The sequence below is a fragment of the Lytechinus variegatus genome, chromosome 4 (assembly GCF_018143015.1).
Source record: "Lytechinus variegatus isolate NC3 chromosome 4, Lvar_3.0, whole genome shotgun sequence".
Lineage (NCBI taxonomy): Eukaryota > Metazoa > Echinodermata > Echinoidea > Temnopleuroida > Toxopneustidae > Lytechinus > Lytechinus variegatus.
The window spans coordinates 52,550,361-52,570,348 of NC_054743.1; the positions used below are offsets into that span (position 1 = coordinate 52,550,361).

The following is a 19,988-nucleotide window of genomic DNA, read 5'->3' on the forward strand; positions in this document are numbered from 1 at the left end:
TTTATGCCATAACCATCAATATAATGATTGTGGGCATTAACGGACAGACAAGGCAAGATACATTACATGTACATGTATGGCTTGTTTCTACAGAGAATCGTTAAAAACGGTTTATCTTTTCTGGAATCGAAAAACTGTATCGCAAATAATCTGATTAGATCCAACTCACATTCCACGTCACAAATAAATAGACTAACATGGCAATAACCACCTCCCACAGATGGTTATTGCCGCATCACTTCTGTTTCCAAAGGGAAGTTTTCTGGAATTCTGGATAGATAATTAAGATCTAGACTAGATTCTACTATTCTAGATCTACTTACATGTGTAGTATGTACGCAGGTACATGTAATACCATAATTCTCTGTCATGTCTGTAGAATTTAGAAAAATGCGGATAGACCAAGGCCTTAGATGTTTATTAAAAAATTTGGCTCAGAATGGTGGAAAAATAATGAATTTGGGATATTTCATGACGGCCTCAAATTGCAGGCTTTTGAATTCTCATCAAAATCCCCGGAAAGAGTTCCATATGCACCCCCCACCAAAAATAACAAAAGATTGTTGAGACTTCCCAATCGTTCATCTCAGAATTTCCTATCATTTTTTACTGTTGCTGGCCATGCGTTTTAAGTTGGGCCCGCAAATAGGTGGTATCGTTACATTTGCACGACAAGCACAGAAATAATCAATGGTATAAAACTTGAAATACATGTGCTACATGGGTATATTTGGTATCATATTAAAGGGAATCTTTATACCAATTACTTAAAAGAAAAAGAAATTCTTGAGATTACTTCGTTTACCAGTAATTAGCAATTATGTAACATCAATTGGCCATTTTTGCATGGTGGTAGATGAGGGGAGCATGACGAGGGAAGCATAAATTTTCATTTCATTAAGAAACTAAATGTGTAACATCACAGTACCTAAATATGTAATAGTTTTGGGGCTCACTAGCTTATTCTTCAATCATAAGTGGGTCAAATTTGAACTTTTAAGTTTAAAGGGTACCTAATTAAGCTAATTAGTATAATTAATTGATGTAAAACATGAAATTAACATGATTGAAATTGTGACTGTCTGATGTATAGGAAATGAGGAGAAATAAAATACAGTTGTGGGTTAAACCTTGAATAAAATTTAGAAGCTGCATAAATTTCAAAAAGAAAAGCACAAACTAATTAAAGGCTTCAGAGACAAATCAATCTATTGTTTTAATAATTATGACCTCATAGTTTCAATATTGACAGCGTAGACTGATAGTGATAACTTTGTGTCAGAATCTTCAGATTACTCTGGTAACATAATAGATATAAATACACCTTTTATGCAATTTTAATTAATGAAAACTTGTTTGTTGCAATAAAGTTCTCATCTGATTCTATTTACTTTTTTCTTAAAGGAAACCGAACCCCATACATATTTACTTAATCAGTTTACTCGCCGCAAAGTACTCTTTCATTTGATGCATTGATCACCAAATTAGCCCTTCTAGATCACTCTGTAGACAGCTTTTTCGAAGCAGTAATTTATAATATCCTAACGTCGTCTGCTGCCGTTGGGCGCGGCCATTTTGTAAATTTTGAGGCGGACCCCCTGCCGAGTTGTGACGTAGTAGGCGAAGATCGAGCATATCGATGCGATATGCTGGCAAACCGCGCGCGGATTTAATTCATGTATACAACGCGTTGTTTTGTTTTGATCGGGTGCAAATATGGTCTACTGTCAAGCTTTCGGTTGCAATAATTCAACAAATACTGGGTGTAAAAAGCATGGAGTAAGCTTCCATGCTATTCCAGATCCTCTTAAAAGGCCAGAGGAATGTAGAAAATGGATTGCTGCACTCAAAGTTGAGAAATTTGACGTCAAAACCTACAAGTTTAACAGGAGCAATGTGGTGTGCAGCGAGCACTTCGTGGAGAGCGATTTTGTGGAGGACCTCCAAGCAAAGTTGATGGGAACCAAGGAAAAGAAGAGGCTGAAAGATGGTGCCATACCCTCAGTTTTCGATTATAGGCCTTTGCCTAAACGAAGAAGACTGTCAGAAGACAGGGAGGCCAAAGTGACAGCGAAAAGGGTATGTAGAATTGACAAAATTTTATTTTTATCGTACGATGATCTGCCTGGTCAAATCTCGCTCTTACCAGCACATGCAGGTTTGTTGGGCCCGAACTCTCCCACCCACGGCCTCGTTCGCGCCGTCTACTTGCTGCACGTTCCGAATCGGCATGCATGCAATACCGGCTGCAGCCTGCACTGGCCGTGAGGAGTGCGGTGAGTGACCCAGCAGCTAGCCCTAGGATGGGGGTCGGGTGTCCGGACACTTTATATTTTTGAAGCCTTCTTTTTTTGTCTTTGGATTACACTAGATCTAAAAATACGAATTCAATAGTTTCAATCATCTTCTATTTTGTTCTCTATAATATTTCCTGACATTTTGACTTTTTTGTACTAAAAACTTCCCTTGTCAATTTGGCCTTGTAAATTTTTCCAAAAGACCAAATGTCAATGACTTTCTAAAATTGATCGTCCGGACACACGACCTGTCCGGACACGCAACAACTGAGTATACGACTCTACTGCTAGCTGCTGGGGCATAAAGCGCAGCCTGCCGTAAGCTGTTTTTTTTTTTTTTGCCGTTTGAGTTTGAAAATTTTGAAAGATAGATGTACATGTACATGTTGATCTATTCATGGCCCCTATTTTTCAATTGTATGATGGGGGACCTAAAGCTACGCACTTTTTTGTTAACAAATTATAAAATAAATGTCAATTTGAATATTTGACCATATTTTTAGACCGGTAAATCTAGATTCTAAAGTCGTAAAGATCATTACCCAAGAACAAAATATCACAAAAACTCACTGAAATTAAAATCCTGTTCGTCTTTCCGAACACCTCAAAATCGCCTCCCGATTTGGAAGGGGTCCTAAAGCTACGCACTCGATACATGTATGTCATGCAAAAATAGTGTTTTCCCGTGCCTCATTTTCTAAAATATGTTCCTATCATTAAACAATTTTACAATTTATTGAAGCCTCTGTAGAAAATCGGAATCGTTTGTCACACTGCGGTCACATTGCGATCATCCAGTGCGCATTTGCCATTGAAATTTCATGTGCAATAAAATGGTTGGTGCGTAGTTCTAGCCAAGTCCGCTTACCGTATCTTGTACATGTCATTGGATAAGTGGGTCCGTGCATATTTTTGTACATAATTACGCTTATATCATCGTGTACACAAAGAAAAATCCAATTAAATGCGCTGTTTTGGCAAAATATGCTGTAAAGTGAAGCACGCGAATGAAATAAGGTCTACATGTACATGCATAAACCATGGTTATAAGGTCCCCCTTGTCTGCGCACACAAGTATCTGTGCGATTCTAGTAAAAGAAGATATGTAATGACCACAAACTTTACACATGAATTACGTCGACAGATATTTTGAAAATCCAAGTCAAAATGGTGGGAAAATGAACTTTGGGTAGTTCATGTGACGACCTCAAAATGCAGCCTTTCTGATCAAAATCCAGGAATTGTGTGTAAAGTGAATGGGTGAGCAGACATGGGGCACAAATTTTTTTCAATCTGAAAATGACTAGCAGACGTTTTTCCAAGAAAATTATACATTTCTTTCAAATTTTTATGAGATTTTTGGCACATTTACTCTTAAGATTTACCTTAAGCTAGTGGCAATTGCCCTTACCCCCTCCCTCCACTTTATACGATACAGCCAATATACATTTAAGATTTTAGAAAATGCCCACATTTGCTTGGAATAGCCCATTTATTTTCTCTTGATACCATACATGTAGTTTAGGAATCTGGTGTATCAATGACATTTACATGTATGGTCGCTACTCGCTACTGAATTTGTAGACTGTATCTTGCAATACATTCCTCTTTTTTTTTCCTGGATTCTTGAAATACATTTATTTACATGTACAAGTAGTACATGAACGATACATGTACCTGTTTTTGCCGTTGCTTCATTCTCTTATTGAATTAACACTCTTGCCTCTCTGGTAGAGATTTCATACTGGCCAGTGGACTAACATTATTTGTATTTATTCACAAGGTGTTGAAATTTTGCACTGTTTACATGTATATTAATCAGGGAAAAAATACACGGGGGCTCGGGGCGATTTTTCCCCCGAAATGCCCTAAAGAGCCCTGGAAAACTAAAATGGAGCCCCTGAAATTCATATAGGGTCCAATGTAAACTTTAACACAAATTAGGATATTTGGGCTAGTGAGCTCAAAAAAAGCCCAGGAAAATAAATTATTATTTTTTTCCCTGATATTAATTTGAAATTCTTAAGGCATACATGTATTGGATGCACTCAATTAATCATAATAATTTTTATCCCTAGTACCTGCAGTCAGTTCTGGAAGAACCTGTATTGGAGGAATCAGTTCCAAGCAGCAGTTCAACTTCATCAAGTTTCAAGGCATCTTCTTCAGTGTCCAAATATCCCGAGGTAAGAAATCAAATTTCGATGCAACTCTTGGGATGGATGTTCTTTTCTTTGGGAACCGAATAGCAGTACATTTGAGACTGCAACTCAGTGGCCAGAATTCACCAAAGTGGATTTGAAAGCCGACATGAATTATACTCTTCAAATTACCAGTATTTTATTCATGCTTTCATAATTTTGAACAGTGGATTCATAAATTAAAAAAAGAGACTCATGTATTAGATACCGTGCTCAACCAGGGCAACAGGCATCAATTAGTGCAAGGTGACATGAGTGCATATCAGTATTGGAGATTTTTTAATATGTGGTAAATGTAAAATAATTCATACAGGAAATCCCCATAAAACATGGGTTTAACAGATGGTTTTGAAAACCACTGTGGTGAATTTGGGTTATTGAGGCCAGGTGTGGGGGGGGGGGGTGGGGTCACTCACAGTTGCATATTTTGCGAAATATGCAAAGTAGATATTTACACAATTATAGCAACCATAAAGCCTAGTCGAACATTCCCCTGCATCTATAAAATCTATGTCACCATGTTCATAAACATACTAGCATTTGTAAATTTGCTTGTTCTATTCAATTTAGGTGCTTGACACCAATCTTGCCTTTCATGAGGAACCTGATTCCATCTCAGATGTACATGATCCCACTGCTTCAGATGTACATCTACAAGTAAGTAATATATATGTAACACCACATTTTAAAGCCTATCTAAAGCTTTGGTAAAGGGTCAGCAATGTGAATTATTCCTGAGTATCATCTATATGTAACATTCCCATATATAGAAGAATATTGGTCATTGGATAATTCTTAGCCTCTTGAATTCCTGTGTTTTTAATTCCTAAGAATTCAAACTTTGCATCTTGGGCTCTCTCTGTCTTGTAATAGTTTATTCTTATTTAAATTAGCCATTTCAGCTCTTACTTCTTAAATTTATGTAATTGAAAGTTGCAGACAAATATCATGTCCTAAGTTTCACCATTCTGTATTATTTTATGACCAAGGTTGAGTTCCCCTTTACATGTTTCAAGCTGCACACAGCTTTGAGGCCAAGTATATATGATAGAGTTATAGATATGATATTCACATTATTCAAGTGCACATGCACATGTATGTCACACCCAAAATTGCTCAAATTGAATGCAGATTCTGTCTCTCATCAAATCATTAGTTTTGCTTATTTTTTCATGTTATGATCAGAAAATTATTATCAAATATTTCCATTCCAAAAAAATGTTTAAAAAGGCAGAGAAATACATGTACTGTACACAAGAATTAAGAAAATACTTTGATTACATTTTTCTATAAAAAATAAATATATTTGATAATCCCAGAACAAACAACAGATTACACTTCATGAGCTTAATTCAGTCATTTTACAGCAAAGTCTAATTTCATGTATAAATTTTTAGGATTACTAAGTATGAAGTAGGATTGGTGAAATCTAGCTATGCAGCCTGTCTATTACTTCATTTCTGATGTGATCTATTGCTGAGATCTTGGGTTTGGGATTGGCTGAGAAGATCCTTCATTTCCTGGGCAAAAGGGGGGGGGATGTAAACAGCAATTGCATAGAGTAAGTTCTAGTTGATTAGTTTTTGCTCCTCAACAGTCAACTTTATATTTCAAATTTTAATTAGGTTGTCTTTTTTTTCAGGCAAGAAGCCATGAAAAACGTTCCAAGTCAAGGCGGCGGCGGAAACGAAAGAAGATTTCTTCAGATGATGTAAGTGATATTATTTACTGTAAAAAAAATAAAGTTTGTCAGAATTGCCATTCCTAGAGAAAAGATACATTTCATGCATAAACTTGAAGTTGGGATCAAAGTATCATATCTCTTCCACATAAATGTTCAATTACAAGATTCATAATATCTTTTACATGTATGGAGAGATGAAAGGAAAGTAGGGATTTGACAACACTAGCTACATGTATTACATGCTCATGAAGGCATGCATATACCTCATATTATGAAATATTGCTGGATTTTGAAATGTGACAAGTTTATGATTAATTTTTATAATAATTTGATGAAATTCTTAGTATTTTACTTGTAGTTTATCAAGATGTTACTTTCAGCCTGGAGTCCACCTTGAATCTTCATTTTAAATTAAACATTGTTGTTATCAGCTTTATGCATGTTTTCCATTAAATAATGTTCATGTTTATTTTTTATTTATCTGTATTTTTCTTAGGATAAAGGAGATCTGGTTAAAGTTCATGTACATGTAAGCTGCCAAACATTCCACTCGGGTGTAAAGATGACACAAGACAACTTTACACAATGTCCAGAAGACTTCTCATATGTCACTGATGAGCACAAGTACTCGTGTGGAAACACCCAACTCCTGAAACCAGTCATCTCATTCTCAGCTGTATCACAGCCTTTTGCAGCTCAAGAGCATAGCCATCCGTCAACTCCAGAAGAAGAACCAGAATTTCAACATGTATCTGCACATCTCCCTTTGACAAGTCACTCCCCTACTCCATCTGAACCCAGATCAGCAACGTCTCATCTGCAAGAAGTAACTGATCAAACAGAAGATACAACAGTCATTCCAGCAACTCCAACAGAGCCAATGGATACAGCAGATTCACCAGCCAGTCCTGTCTCATCTGATTTTGAAAGTAAGAAGAACTCCAGTGATTCATCTTATGAACCATCATCCGAAGAGAGTTCTTCATCTGACTCCGATGATGATGAGCCAGATGAGCTTAGGTTCTGCAAGGATAGAAAATTTGTTGTATTTGAGTCTCAGCTGAACACCCTTCTGTATAGTATGCATTGCAATGCTTGTGCTACTGGATACATTGCAGAGTTGAAGAAGCAATGTGTGGGGACAATGCTGAAGGTAGATGTTATCTGTATCTGTGGTAATATTGTTACCAAGTGGGTGTCTCAACCTACTATCGGACGTCAACCTGTTGGAAATATCCTATTTTCAGCAGCTCTTCTCTTGAGTGGCAGCTCCTATGAAAAAGTGTCATTTTTCTGGGAGCTCTTTAATATCCAGTACATTTCACAAAAAACGCACAATGAAACCCAGAGCAACATACTACAGCCAGTCATCAATACGTATTATGAACAAGAGATAGAAGAACAACAGCAACAAGCTAGAGGGGAGCCAGTGACGGTAATTGGTGATGGAAGGTGTGATTCACCTGGCTATAGTGCCAAATTTTGTACATATACAATGATGAACATGAAAACCAACAAGATTCTGGGGATGGCCTTGGTTTCAGTGAAAGAAGCAACAAGCTCCGTTGGAATGGAGAAAATTGGATGCAGGAGAGTTATGGATAACTTACTAGAGAATGGGATTGATGTCGCGGTGTTTGCTACAGACAGGCATGTGGGCATTCGCAAAATGATGAAGGATGACTTTCCATGGATCGACCATCAATTCGATGTTTGGCATCTTGGGAAATCATTCCTGAAGAGGTTATTGGCCAAGGCAAAGCTGAAGGACTGCGAAGATCTTGGGCCTTGGATCAGAGCAACGTCAAACCATCTTTGGTGGTCAACACAAAACTGTGAGGAAGACCCAGTTATGTTGGTGGAGATGTTCCAGTCCATGACCCATCATGTATGCGATGTACATTCTTGGATTTCAGGTGATAAGTTCCACAAGTGCGCTCATGAGGAACTGTCTGTCGAAGATGAAGAGGAGACAAAGTGGTTGACACCTGGGTCAAAATCACATGAATCTCTCAAGTCAGTCCTTTTTGACAAAAGGCTAGTAAAAGACATAAAGCAGCTATCAAAATGTTGTCACACTGGGGAATTGGAAGTGTTCCATAGCCTCTACCTGAAGTATTGTCCAAAGAGACAGCATTTCTTCTATCCCGCCATGCTAGCTCGCACCCAGTTGGCGGTACTAGACCACAACTTCAACACTGGTAGGAAACAAGCAACAATAAAAAAGCCAAGAAAAGGGTCCGGCCAGAAGGGTGCTCTCCGGTACAAGTATGCCTACTCCAAAGCAACGAGAACTTGGATCGTACGGAAGGTTCCAGAGGATAAGGAATACACCTACTTGTGGGACATCTTAGTGGGTTGTCTGCAGATGAAGAGTGGCAACTTCGAAGTTCAACCTGCTAAAATACCACACCTTCCTCAAAACATAGCCCCTGTCCCAAGACCACCACAAGAAGATCTGCTCGCTCATTTCACCTCTCGATTTGCCAAATAAAAGAATGGATCAAAGTCTCCACGGATCGGTAGAGATGCTACATGTACAAGCGACAATATTAGGAGTGAAGATCTACATTTTCTGGCATGTTATTCAAGAGACATTTTGAACATGAAATTCATGAAATCTCAGTTGGTTGACAATGTCCGGAAGGGTAGGGGTGTTTAGTTGTAATGTTGTTTGAGACCTTAGTAGAGTGAGAATGGCTACAAATTTTGTTTTATTTCAAGTTATTAGTCACTTTGAAAAATTTTGCTTGTTTCTTTTTTTTAACAGTTATACTTTTTTTTCAATGGTGGAAACCATCTATTTACCAGTGATAAAAACATTGACATTAGACATGGTGAGCAATTTTAAAACTACATGTATGGCATGATTAGTTTGAGGTATGATGATAATTTGTGTCATGAGTTGCCAGTATGTCCATGTTACTTTGTTCGCAAAAGTGTACCATTGATTTTTTAACAAAATGACAGATATGTGAGGACCTGATGAAACAAATTTTCGATCTATTGACAGAATTTTAAAATTACCAAAGTATAGAGAATTCACTCTGAAGAACCAGAATGTTTTTGATGAGGTTTCCATGGTTGTATGGAAAATCACAGAATTGGGTTACCAGTGAACAAAAAACATCATCGACCTTAGACATGGTGAGCAAATTTTAAAACTATGGCATGATTAGTTTGAGGTATGATGATAATTTGTGTCATCATTTGGGTTAGTCAGCAACAGACTAAGAAAATGTAGAGGTGAAATGGAAAAGCAAGAAAGTGGAAGGTTGGAAGAATATCTTTCAGAATTAGTTTACATGTAGTCCTTATAAAGGGACTTGAACTCACAAAGTTGAGAGTCTCTAGGAGCATTAGAGATGACAAATTTCTGCATATATATTTGCGTTTGACCCATTACATAACTCTCTAATCAAATACATGGAAAGTAAAGTTATGAGCTTGAAAGTCTGAAGCATGGAAACAGATATTATATTTCAGGATTTACATCTTGTGGTACAGACAATCAATGAAATTTTATGTTAAAATTTCCATGCCAAAATTTGCAAGAAGTAGAAACAGTTTCTAGTCAGTCTCAAACTGTTTTGTGTGATTTTTAATAGACAGTATATGGTTGACTGCACTACCCATATTCTTTAAAAGTGTAAACAGAAGAAATATTGTATATATGTAGGCCTATATATATGTAGTATTTCCGTATTTTTTTCATTGATGTTTTTGAAGTATTATTTCTGTGCAATGTATTACCCATCAGTGTGATTGCAGGGCTGTAAACTTGTTAACATTTAGCATGAACCCTTGAACTATCTCCACATAAAGAAAGGAAATGGATGTATGTGAAAAAAGAAAAAGACCCACCTGGATATTCTGCACTATCCTATTTGTAGCTGGTTGTGCATGAATTTTTACACAAGTATGTGTACGTGTATTTGAGAATTGGCATTTTCAGTGAGAACTGAAATGTAAGAGCATTGATAGTACTTGTGCATTTACAGTATGAGACTGCATCGAATTTCCCAGTTCAAATTCAAATTCATTTATTTCACATCTCCTAGTATAACAGTTGGTGTGTTATACCTCATTTCCATCAATGTTACATGTAGGTCTTGTTAGCCTTAATAGTGTTTGAGATAAGAACTCTGATATAATAGTATTGCCCTGACATTAGCAGGACTGAGCGAAGGGATATATTTTTTTATACTTCAAATACAGTAAATTAATGATACATGTGCATGTACTAAATTTTATTAGTAATTTCCATTCATAACATCTGGCTGAAAAACATCAGAGTGGAACGTAATTTGTAAAATTAAATGGTGACAAATTTTGAGATATTGCATTCAAGCTTAAGACATTTGATTTAGCACTTCATCCATGTGTTTGTTTTTCTTCAGAATTCTGTTGAAATATGTAAATTTTCCTATTTTCTTCATCAAAAGTTCTAAGCTCACAATTCTATATAAATTAATTGTTGGCCTCAATTACATAAACATAATTCTTTGTCTCATTCATGTATGATTTTTAACACATTGTATATTGTGTCATTATTGTACTGTTAAAAATTGTGAAAGTTACTGGTACATGTAATTATTTGCTATATTTACATGTAGACTTCCTAAAATTCAAATCTTATGAAAATATACAAGGGGGGCCAAAATGATTTCCAGTAGATGTTCATGTGTATAACCAATGTTTTGTCTCGTCAGAAGATATATCTTCTCTGGTTCACACAGTTAGGGACAGTGATTTTGCGTTTACTATACTGGTAAATCAAAACGGAAAATCTGTTTTATTTCCACACTTTTCATGTGAAAATCCAATCAATTTTACTTTTGCAAAACGGATTGAACATTTTTGCTGTGTACATATTCTATGACAAAATGGAATTTCCATTTTCTACCAAGTTTGAAACGGAATTACATGTTTTCAAAAACGGAAAAGACAATTTTTTTAAACAGAAAATCACTGTTCCTACATGTGCACTGTACTTATTCTTTTCTCAATGGTTCAAACGAAAGCATGACCATGTGTGGATAGCATTTCATATTTACTTAAGCACTTTGTTCTACTTCTTGTTTGTACAAACACTGGTTTAAGGAGTTACATACATGTACATAGTAATGAGCTAATATTTACATGAATTGCGATATGGATTTTGATTAATCATTGTTCATGTCGGGGTTTTTTTAGTGTTGAGTAAAGTTATTATGTCATCCTTTACATGTATTTCACTATGATATGCCCTCCATTAGTGTTTATTTAATCTAAATAAACTTATGTTGGATTAATAAATTTCATTTTTATTTTTTATTTTTTGGAGGGGGGGGGTTGTTTTGTTAAAAAAGAAATGAGATACATGTACATGAGTGGGGAAGTATGGTACATTTGTACATGTAAGTCTGTTACAGGAGAGATAAGGAGGAGGAAGTGTGAAAGAGAAAGGGGTAGATCTGGAAAAGGGTACTTTTGAGGACAGAAGAGAAAAAAATAAAGCACAAGAGAAGATAGTGGGAGTATAGAAGTGGAACGTATGCAGAGATAGACGAACAAGAATAAGATAGCACATGTGTAAGACGAAAGAGATGGGAATCAGAGAGAGGAAGAGAACGGAGGGAAAAGAAGAGAACGGAGGGAAAAGAGGAAGAGAACGGAGGGAAAAGAGGAAGAGAACGGAGGGAAAAGAGTAAAGTGTGAAGAGTTTTGGTTGAAGCACTTCATCTTTTGGACTTAAAACACCATTCATCTAGTTACAATTACAGTATTTGATTATTTTAGAAGCACATCAATGTCAAGTTTAAACTGAAGAAAATCAGACTGAGCATTTAAGTATATTTTTTTGTATGTGACATCACTTGTCATTCCTCCACTCTCCTATAATAATTACCTGGGCATGAAATACAAAATTTTGAGACAAGATTTTCTGTGAACACAAAAATTGTATGGACTTTATAAAGATCTGACAGAATTGACTCCAAAACTGCAGTTTTCATTATTCATTGCTTTTCAGCAAACCTGCATTGGTATGTTTCTCAAATTTTTTTACCCAACCCAAGATGTTTCTTCAGTCTTCAAATATCAAATGATAAATTGAAACATTTTGCTCACATCCACACACCTTGGGAAGGACAGTTTCCACCTTAAAACTGTTTGAAATTGTAAGGGGAAGAATCTTTACTTTTTGCTTCTCAGAAGATGTTTGCCCCTTCGGACAAAGTTTCTGAAGGTACGCCAATGCTCACATTGTTTCTTTTCCTCCCTTTCACTCTCCCCTCTTATCGTCCTCAGTCTCTCTTGTTCATCTACAATGTACATCTACTTGTACATGCTAATCTTTCCTCCATACATGCAATCTCCACCATCCTCTCAGTTTAAATTACTCTTTGATCTACATGTATGTATTAATAAATTTGATAAAAACTACAATAAAAAACATACAACTTCAAAAAATATGGTCTAAGGGGAAAATTTGATATAATTCGCAACTCAAGATGTTTATTATAAAAGAACACTTATGGCTTACAAAAGAATAACAAATGCAATTCCAACATGAAAATTATGCAAACAGAACATCACCTGTAATGCTGTGCAATTATGATCAATAAAGTATCAATATGAGCAAATGATAAATTTATGTTCAAAGTGCAATGTAAGGAGTACTCCTGGCTTGAGATATGATTGGAACAGATAAAGTAAAATCAAACAAATCACTAAAAATTTCATCAAAATCTGACAAGGAATAAGAAAGTTACGTGTATGACACTTTAAAGCTTTACATTATTTCGGTGAAACAGTTTTATACAGGTCCTCGTGAATATGCAATGAGCAAGCTGATGTCATATCCCAACTTATTTTTTTTTGTATTTTAATATATGAAATCAAATTTCAAAAAATATTGCTAAACTTTGAAATTCAATAACTTTGTTATTTGTCAATTGATTTTGAGGAAATTTTCACCATTTTGCTTCGGTGAATTTTACTGTATTTATTTCGAGCTCCAGCCTTGAGTATCCCTTTAAGCAAAAGATAGAGAAATAACATGTGAACGATGCATGGCAATACAATATACAGGGCTGGCAGGTTAGCCAACATATCAATATGGAATATTGCATGCATAGTTTTATTTCTTTACTCCTTTGACCTGCTTACATGTACCTCCATAGAAATTCAAGGAACAGACATGGGGATTAAATAGACCCAACTAAGATTGATGAAACTTTCTTGAAACAGATTGTCCCGATGCACACGAAATGCTTTTCCAGAGAAAAATACTACACATAAAACCATTCAGTGTTTAGCCTGCCAATGGATATTAACTGAATATTCCTTCTGAATTATTACATTGCATATCATATGTGTACACCTTGCAATGTACATTACAAGTTTCCGAAAAGTAGGCCTAATTACATGTATATATACATGTATATATATATATATTAAAAAACTCAAGGAATTACATGTACATGTATGGGGAAGTCAGAAAATCAATGAAAAATGTGAAACGTTTTTCATGAAATGAAAACATAATTTTTTTTAAAATGTAACAAATGTGTATTTCAATCAGACCCTTTTTCGTTTCACACTTTCTTAACCCCATACTATTTGCTCAGCCAGGTTGAGGATTTTTATCACGTTTCACACTGTAAAACCCCTGACTAGCACAAAGCTCATCTCTGTGATTGGCTAATGCTTAGCCCTGTTCGGTTTCACACTGCATTTCTTAGCACCGCAAAATAAGCCAGCAAACCCTGCTTTTTGGCAGGGCCAGATTTACCGTACTATTTACCGTGCAAGCCCACTTTGGTAAAACGTGTTGTGAAACTGAAGAGGGCTACGCTGAACACAGGGAAATTGGTGGTGCTAAGGTCCCCCCCCCCGTAGCCCCTCAAATTTCCTGGGGATTTTGTAGTGTGAAAAGCATGATATAGAAACTGCCCCCTTGCATGGTTGTAATCTATACCTAACTGTTTTGGAGTTTCAATGTACCAGTAAAAGCTAAAATTTTGAATTATTTCACTAAGCATATGTACTACATGTACATACATGTGCTTTCAAATTTAACAAGAACACTGAAAGAAAAGTCAATTTTGTTTTCTTTATGGGGGGAGTTATAAGCTCACCATTCACATATTCAGTAGAATTTATGTTGAGGTAGTACACATTCATCAAGAGATCATGAGGTTGACAAACATGTCACTCTTTGTTCATTACACTCAATTGTGATATTCAAACTGGATAAGAAAAAGGGGATCAAATGCTAAACAAATACATACATGAACACTATAACATGGTAAATAAAGATTGAAATCTACATGTAGAATGGATGTAGCGACATGCAGTCTTGGAGGACTTAACCATAATTCAAATACCTACTGACATACATTTAGGCTAGTCTCGGAGGAAGGGCTTGGATGGGATATCAAGGAAAAATAAACAATGTACATGTATACAGTATGTGACAAGCAAAATAACATGCAAGACTTTTTAATTTGTTTGAGTCTATGATACACAATTCTAAATAAGTTTTTTTGGTTCATACATGTAGACGCAATAATGTTTATATTTCATATTCTTCTGGCACTACTTCAACTTCATCCTGCACAAACCGAAATTCCACATATCGTCCATCAGCTGCAGGGAAAGTATCTCTAATCCGTTGGACAGAGCAAGCAGGAATAACTCTCCGCACATGTCGCCCTAGAACACCATGTATCCAGTACGTGAACATTCTGTAGCCACAATACCTATACGACCTGTAGATGGGGGGGGGGGGTGGTAAAAGAAACAGACATTTCAATAAATAAGAGGTCAGCCTACATCTACATGTACAGCTTAATACTTGAAGCCGAAAGCAGACGAAATTTTTATTTGTTGCAACCAAAGAAAAAAATGCAACTAAAATCATAACATTATCATGTATGGGAATATCCTTGGTTGATAGTGAACATGTACTGATTTACATTCAAAATTTAAAAATTACAATTGCATGTAATTTACCTCCTACATGTATTTTAGCGTTAACTGCAACACAAACTCTGATTGATTCCACATTTCAATATTTTATTTCCTTGCACTTTTCCTTTAGAAAAAAGCAACAAATACACACACATTGTTTCTAACAATGCAGATAGCATTTCCAATTATTTCAAGATACCGGTATGATATTAAAAGAACACAATGTGCCTCGATGTCAGGATTCTACCAGTCGATAGACCTTCATCCATATAATCGTGGTACATGTTCAATGTTGAAAAAAAGATTGAGAGAAGTGAACAGTTAGACCTACTCATTTTCAAGCTCAGCCGGTATGTTTCTGACATCAAGCCCTCTAGTATCAAGACGAGCAACCAGTGCAGTTCGCAGGACCGCCTTTTCAAGGCAAACTTTCATGAAGTCCGGGTGGGCTGTAATGCACGGTATACTTTCATTTAAATGTGTTCGACAGTTCGCAAGCTCCACGCAACATCGAGATTGCAATACAGTTTCCATTGGTGTGCATTCACCACAAAAACACCAGTCGTTATTGTCAAGTCGATCACCCTCTGGATCCGGAGCCGGTGGGGATGGTGGTGCACTGGCACTTTGACTTAGCCGTCGGCGTCGCCTCTCCAGAATTTCTTCTGCCGTGTATTTAGGTTCAAAAGAGTAAGGTTTTACACCTTCCCCTTCCATCGTGTCCATTACAGAGTTCAACCAAACAATATCTATTTCGAGATATGCCTACTGTACTCAACAACGATTAAGCGAATATTTACGAAAGTATTACTACTGATAGCACTGCAATAATATAGTAACGCCAACGGCCAGCTGCTCGATCCTACGTACGTATATATATGCAGCGAGCGCAGCGGACGCTTGTTGCATGGCCACCCGACAGTGCCGGGGCGATTAGTTGTCTAGTGTACGTACGGTATATCGGCAAACTTTGCAAGCGACCTGTTCATTAATATTTTTTAGTACGGTTAATTTTTATGGATCACAATTATAATTTGGATTCAAATTAAAATACAAAAAAATATATAATTGAGTTATCATATTTTATTTATCACATATTCAACCTATAAATTGGAAAAAAATATTTTTTTGTTTTGTATTTATAACAAACGTGTGACAGAAAGATATTGACCAATCACGATCGAAAATTTCCTACTTCGTCACATACGTCACGAATTTGGTCGGGGCTTTGAAATATGGCGATGCTCAGTGGGTGCCAAGATAGCATCATATTATTGTCTTTTTCTGCTTTCTGGGTTAGTTTTCAGGGTAATTGTTAATCTTATTGAGCAACATATATAATTATCTTTATCAAGAGACAAAGTTGACCTCTGGGGTTTGGTTTCCTTTAATGTTACATCACACTGCTTCTATAAATCAGTAGATGACACATATTTGGCTGGCACAAAAGTGTTCAGAGAATATTTTTCCAAATTATAAAAAAAAACTAAACAAAAAACTACTTGAGAATGAAACTGGTACAAAGATTAAACTAAACAGAGGCAAATGTACCCATAGAAATATGTTCTGTGCATTGACATTCAATTGACCCAGTACCAAGAGACCATGTTCTGCAGAATGTTGAGCAAGAGGGTATATTTAAAATATAACACTCTAAAATAACAAAGTATTTTTGCCAGGTGTCTGGATTTACATGTAACTTGTCAGTTGTTTTTGTTGACACTAATTTTAAATAAGCTTAAGCAGTAATGAGAACTTTTCATTGTGCATTCACATTTTTCCTATATTTACATGTATATGTTAAACCTGACTCTCAGTTGTCAACCTGTGGTCCACCAGTCTTTGAGCCAAGAGGTGACAAATCCCACAATTCGAGTCAAATTAAATCATTTTTTATTCATGATAACCACAGTAAATATATTATGATATACTGGTTAGTGTTTGCAAGTGTATTTATGCAACTAAAGGCAAGACTAATTAATATTTTAGGGGTAAATCAAGCATTGATGCATATTTACCCGCAAAAATTGTGATGTGATATTTGGTCTTAAAAGATGATTGCGCCCAGTTATTTTGGTAGAGTTATCCCCAACAAGTTATATATCACTGGAAAGGTCTCACTCTAAAGAGTTGAAATATGCATGTTTTTTCCCTATAGCGTGTAAAGTTTATCTGATTCTCAGATTCATTGGGAAGTATGTTTTTTTTTACAGTTTTCCACATATTTTGACCTTTAACTTTTTATGACATATTACCCTAAGGGCTATTCCACGGTTACTCACGTTACATTTGGAGACACCTTGACTCATACTTGGAGCTGTAACTCCATTATTATTGATAGGAACTAAACATCTCCTTATCCCAACAAAGTACACAGTCTGACTATCCTTTGTATAAAAACAAAACTTGGGAAATTCTATTATGCTCCTGGCAAATCTTTGGAATGTGTCGGTTACTCACGTTACATGATTTGGACCAACCTGTGGAATTGCCCCTATGCCTTTTCTGATTGCATTTTTGAATTCCTCAATTTCCTTTCAGAATATATACTTTTATGGGTAAAGGATGTCAAACATAAGAAAAAAATACAATAAAATGGTGCGATTTTCGAGGAAAATTTGAGTTGTAACTGAAATGGGCCCAACTCAAAACGCATGGCCTGTTGCTTACCTTAGCTTAGTTGGGACTCAAACTCACCTCATTTTTTATCCGCAGTCAAGACCTCTTCCCGCTACATGTATGCTAGCGAGAAGCTAGATTATCAGCTGATAATTTGAATTGTCTAGACTCACAGACCGTTTAGGATGGGGGGTCGGGTATCCAGACACATTATATTTTTGAAGCTTTCTTTTGTCTTTGGATACACTAATGGGGTGTTGCAAGAAACTTACGATCAATTGCAAGTTATTTGGTCCCTAAATCAATCATATCTCTTGCAGTTAATTTCAAATTAGTGATTGATTGCTAATTTGCTCCTTAAAACAAGAAGTTTAATCTGATTTGCTACACTACAGCTAATGTTGATCCATCAGTTGTAAAATTGTAACAGAATATTTGCAATTGATCGCAAATATTTTCTTGCAACACCCCCTAGGCTAAATGTATGAATTCAATAGTTGTTAGACCAAAAGCTTTGGTCTCTGTTATTTTGGTTGTTCAGCTGAACTCCGTTGGCTTCATGTGTATGAGGAGAAATTTTTAAAAAAAATGTTAAAAACTCCTCGAAACAGACGGCTGCCAGCTGTCTAAATAGTTGTAATCATCTTCTTTTTTCTATTATATACCGTACATGTATTATTTCTGAACCTCCATGTTTATATTTTCAATTTTAGTGTGGGGTGCATATGGAACTCTTGCCAAATCCCCAAAGGGCCAAATCGTGTGCAAAGTGAATGTGTGCGCAGACATGACCATGGCATGGGAATGATGGAGCTCCATTTTTTTGTTCATTCTGATTCTGAAAATGACTGTTCGACTTTTTTTTCCATAGATCTAACAGTAATGGACTACCTTTCTTTCTAATATTTTTATGAGCTTTTAGCCACACTTACGAGGAACATTATCAACTTAAAGATTTTTTGAAATAAAAGGAAATTAATGTTAAATATTAACTCAATTCGGTTAGGCATGTTAGGTGCGCAGACTTAGAGACCTTCTTCTTACCGGTACGGTAGGCTCGCGTACCGGATCGTACCGTAGTAGTAGTACCGGTACTGGGATCTGGCGCTGGCCCGACCATTTTCCGACAGCTGAACTTACCTTAAAAATAGGCTAAAGTATCACACGTTATCTTGAAAGTTTTCTAGTTCAATCGATGTTTTTGGCCGGCTCAGTGATAATTTAATTCCATATTCCAATCATGAGGTATTTTGCATAAACAAATAAATGCTCTTGAGCAGTCTAGTCCAAGCTCGAGACGATCACAAATGGCGTTTCTCGTAATTTTTCCGAACGGCACCAAACAATTTTCAACTGAGCTGAGCTAGCTGTGTGCACGCCGTGCATGCATGCAGAATTTGTTCAGCAAGCTCAAGAAATTAAACAAGGGGTCGGGGATCGGACGTCGCATGCATGCATACATGTATATGCAGGCGCCGTGTCGTGTGATTTTTAGAAATTGGAGCTGAGTGCATAATGGACATTAACTTACCGGCATTTTGAGATTCATGCACCCGGCGCACTCCGAAGAGAGAGTGAGTGATTGTCGCAGCGCTGAAGTTCTCGGTCGATGAGATAACACAGAGCGACGTGTGCAAAGAGTAAATTGCCTCCTTGCCCCGAAATCGAATCCGAGATGATAAAATGGAAAGGATGCCTTTATCTCCAATACGACGATAACAGAGCTTCAAGTATCCACTTATCATTAAAAACAAGAACTTGATTTCACTTGAGCTAGCATGTTGTCTAACTCTTCCTTGAGCTAGAACTAAATGAAAGAAAAATGTTCACAAAGTTCGTTCTTGTTATCCCGCAATATGCAATGTAAACATCAATGACTCACTTCATGTTTTTTTCTGCTCATGTTTAGTTAGTTCCGCATGTTTGAGGTTGACGCACTTCAAAATCGTTCATATTTTTATCATTGAGTAAATGAAATAATTATGCCTGGTCATTTAATTTGACATTTTCCGCAACTTTTTCTATTTCCTTTCACAAGAATGATATCGTTTATAACTCGGGTGGGGGTGTGGAACTGGGGGAGCTAACAAAGTTAAGGGATTTCAGATCGAGGCTCCTCTCCCCGGTCCTCTCCCCACGTTTTCCTCCCCAAAATAACTGTGTACAAAAACACAAACTGATCAGTAATGCCATGGTACTGGTCACATTTGTTCTACGGCGGCCGTACGG

The 19,988-nt window shown here is 36.5% G+C and overlaps 2 protein-coding genes across 2 annotated transcripts; one reads left to right on the forward strand and one right to left on the reverse strand.

The window, feature by feature from the left end:
• Positions 1–1,398: 1,398 nt before the first annotated feature.
• Positions 1,399–11,480, forward strand: LOC121414305. The gene is made up of 5 exons (XM_041607437.1): positions 1,399–2,079; positions 4,376–4,483; positions 5,069–5,155; positions 6,141–6,209; positions 6,679–11,480. The coding sequence occupies exons 1-5, from the start codon at positions 1,717–1,719 to the stop codon at positions 8,674–8,676; spliced, it is 2,625 nt and encodes an 874-aa protein (XP_041463371.1). The 5' UTR covers positions 1,399–1,716; the 3' UTR covers positions 8,677–11,480.
• A 2,572-nt stretch (positions 11,481–14,052) lies between these two features.
• LOC121414306 (P2X purinoceptor 7-like) lies at positions 14,053–16,535 on the reverse strand. The gene is made up of 2 exons (XM_041607438.1): positions 15,472–16,535; positions 14,053–14,938 (listed from the first exon to the last, which is right to left on the reverse strand). Exons 1-2 carry the CDS (start codon positions 15,864–15,866, stop codon positions 14,743–14,745), a joined length of 591 nt encoding a protein of 196 aa, XP_041463372.1. The 5' UTR covers positions 15,867–16,535; the 3' UTR covers positions 14,053–14,742.
• Between the last annotated feature and the right edge of the window lie 3,453 nt (positions 16,536–19,988).

What these genes read in the sequence shown, in the direction of transcription:
- LOC121414306 (XM_041607438.1), bottom strand. Translation starts at nt 15,866, where the DNA reads ATGGACACGATGGAAGGGGAAGGTGTAAAACCTTACTCTTTTGAACCT. An exon ending in CCGGCTGAGCTTGAAAATGA is followed by an intron (nt 14,939 to 15,471) that starts GTAGGTCTAACT and finishes CCCCATCTACAG; the next exon opens with GTCGTATAGGTATTGTGGCT.
- LOC121414305 (XM_041607437.1), top strand. Translation starts at nt 1,717, where the DNA reads ATGGTCTACTGTCAAGCTTTCGGTTGCAATAATTCAACAAATACTGGG. An exon ending in CCAAAGTGACAGCGAAAAGG is followed by an intron (nt 2,080 to 4,375) that starts GTATGTAGAATT and finishes TTTTATCCCTAG; the next exon opens with TACCTGCAGTCAGTTCTGGA. An exon ending in CTTCAGATGTACATCTACAA is followed by an intron (nt 5,156 to 6,140) that starts GTAAGTAATATA and finishes CTTTTTTTTCAG; the next exon opens with GCAAGAAGCCATGAAAAACG.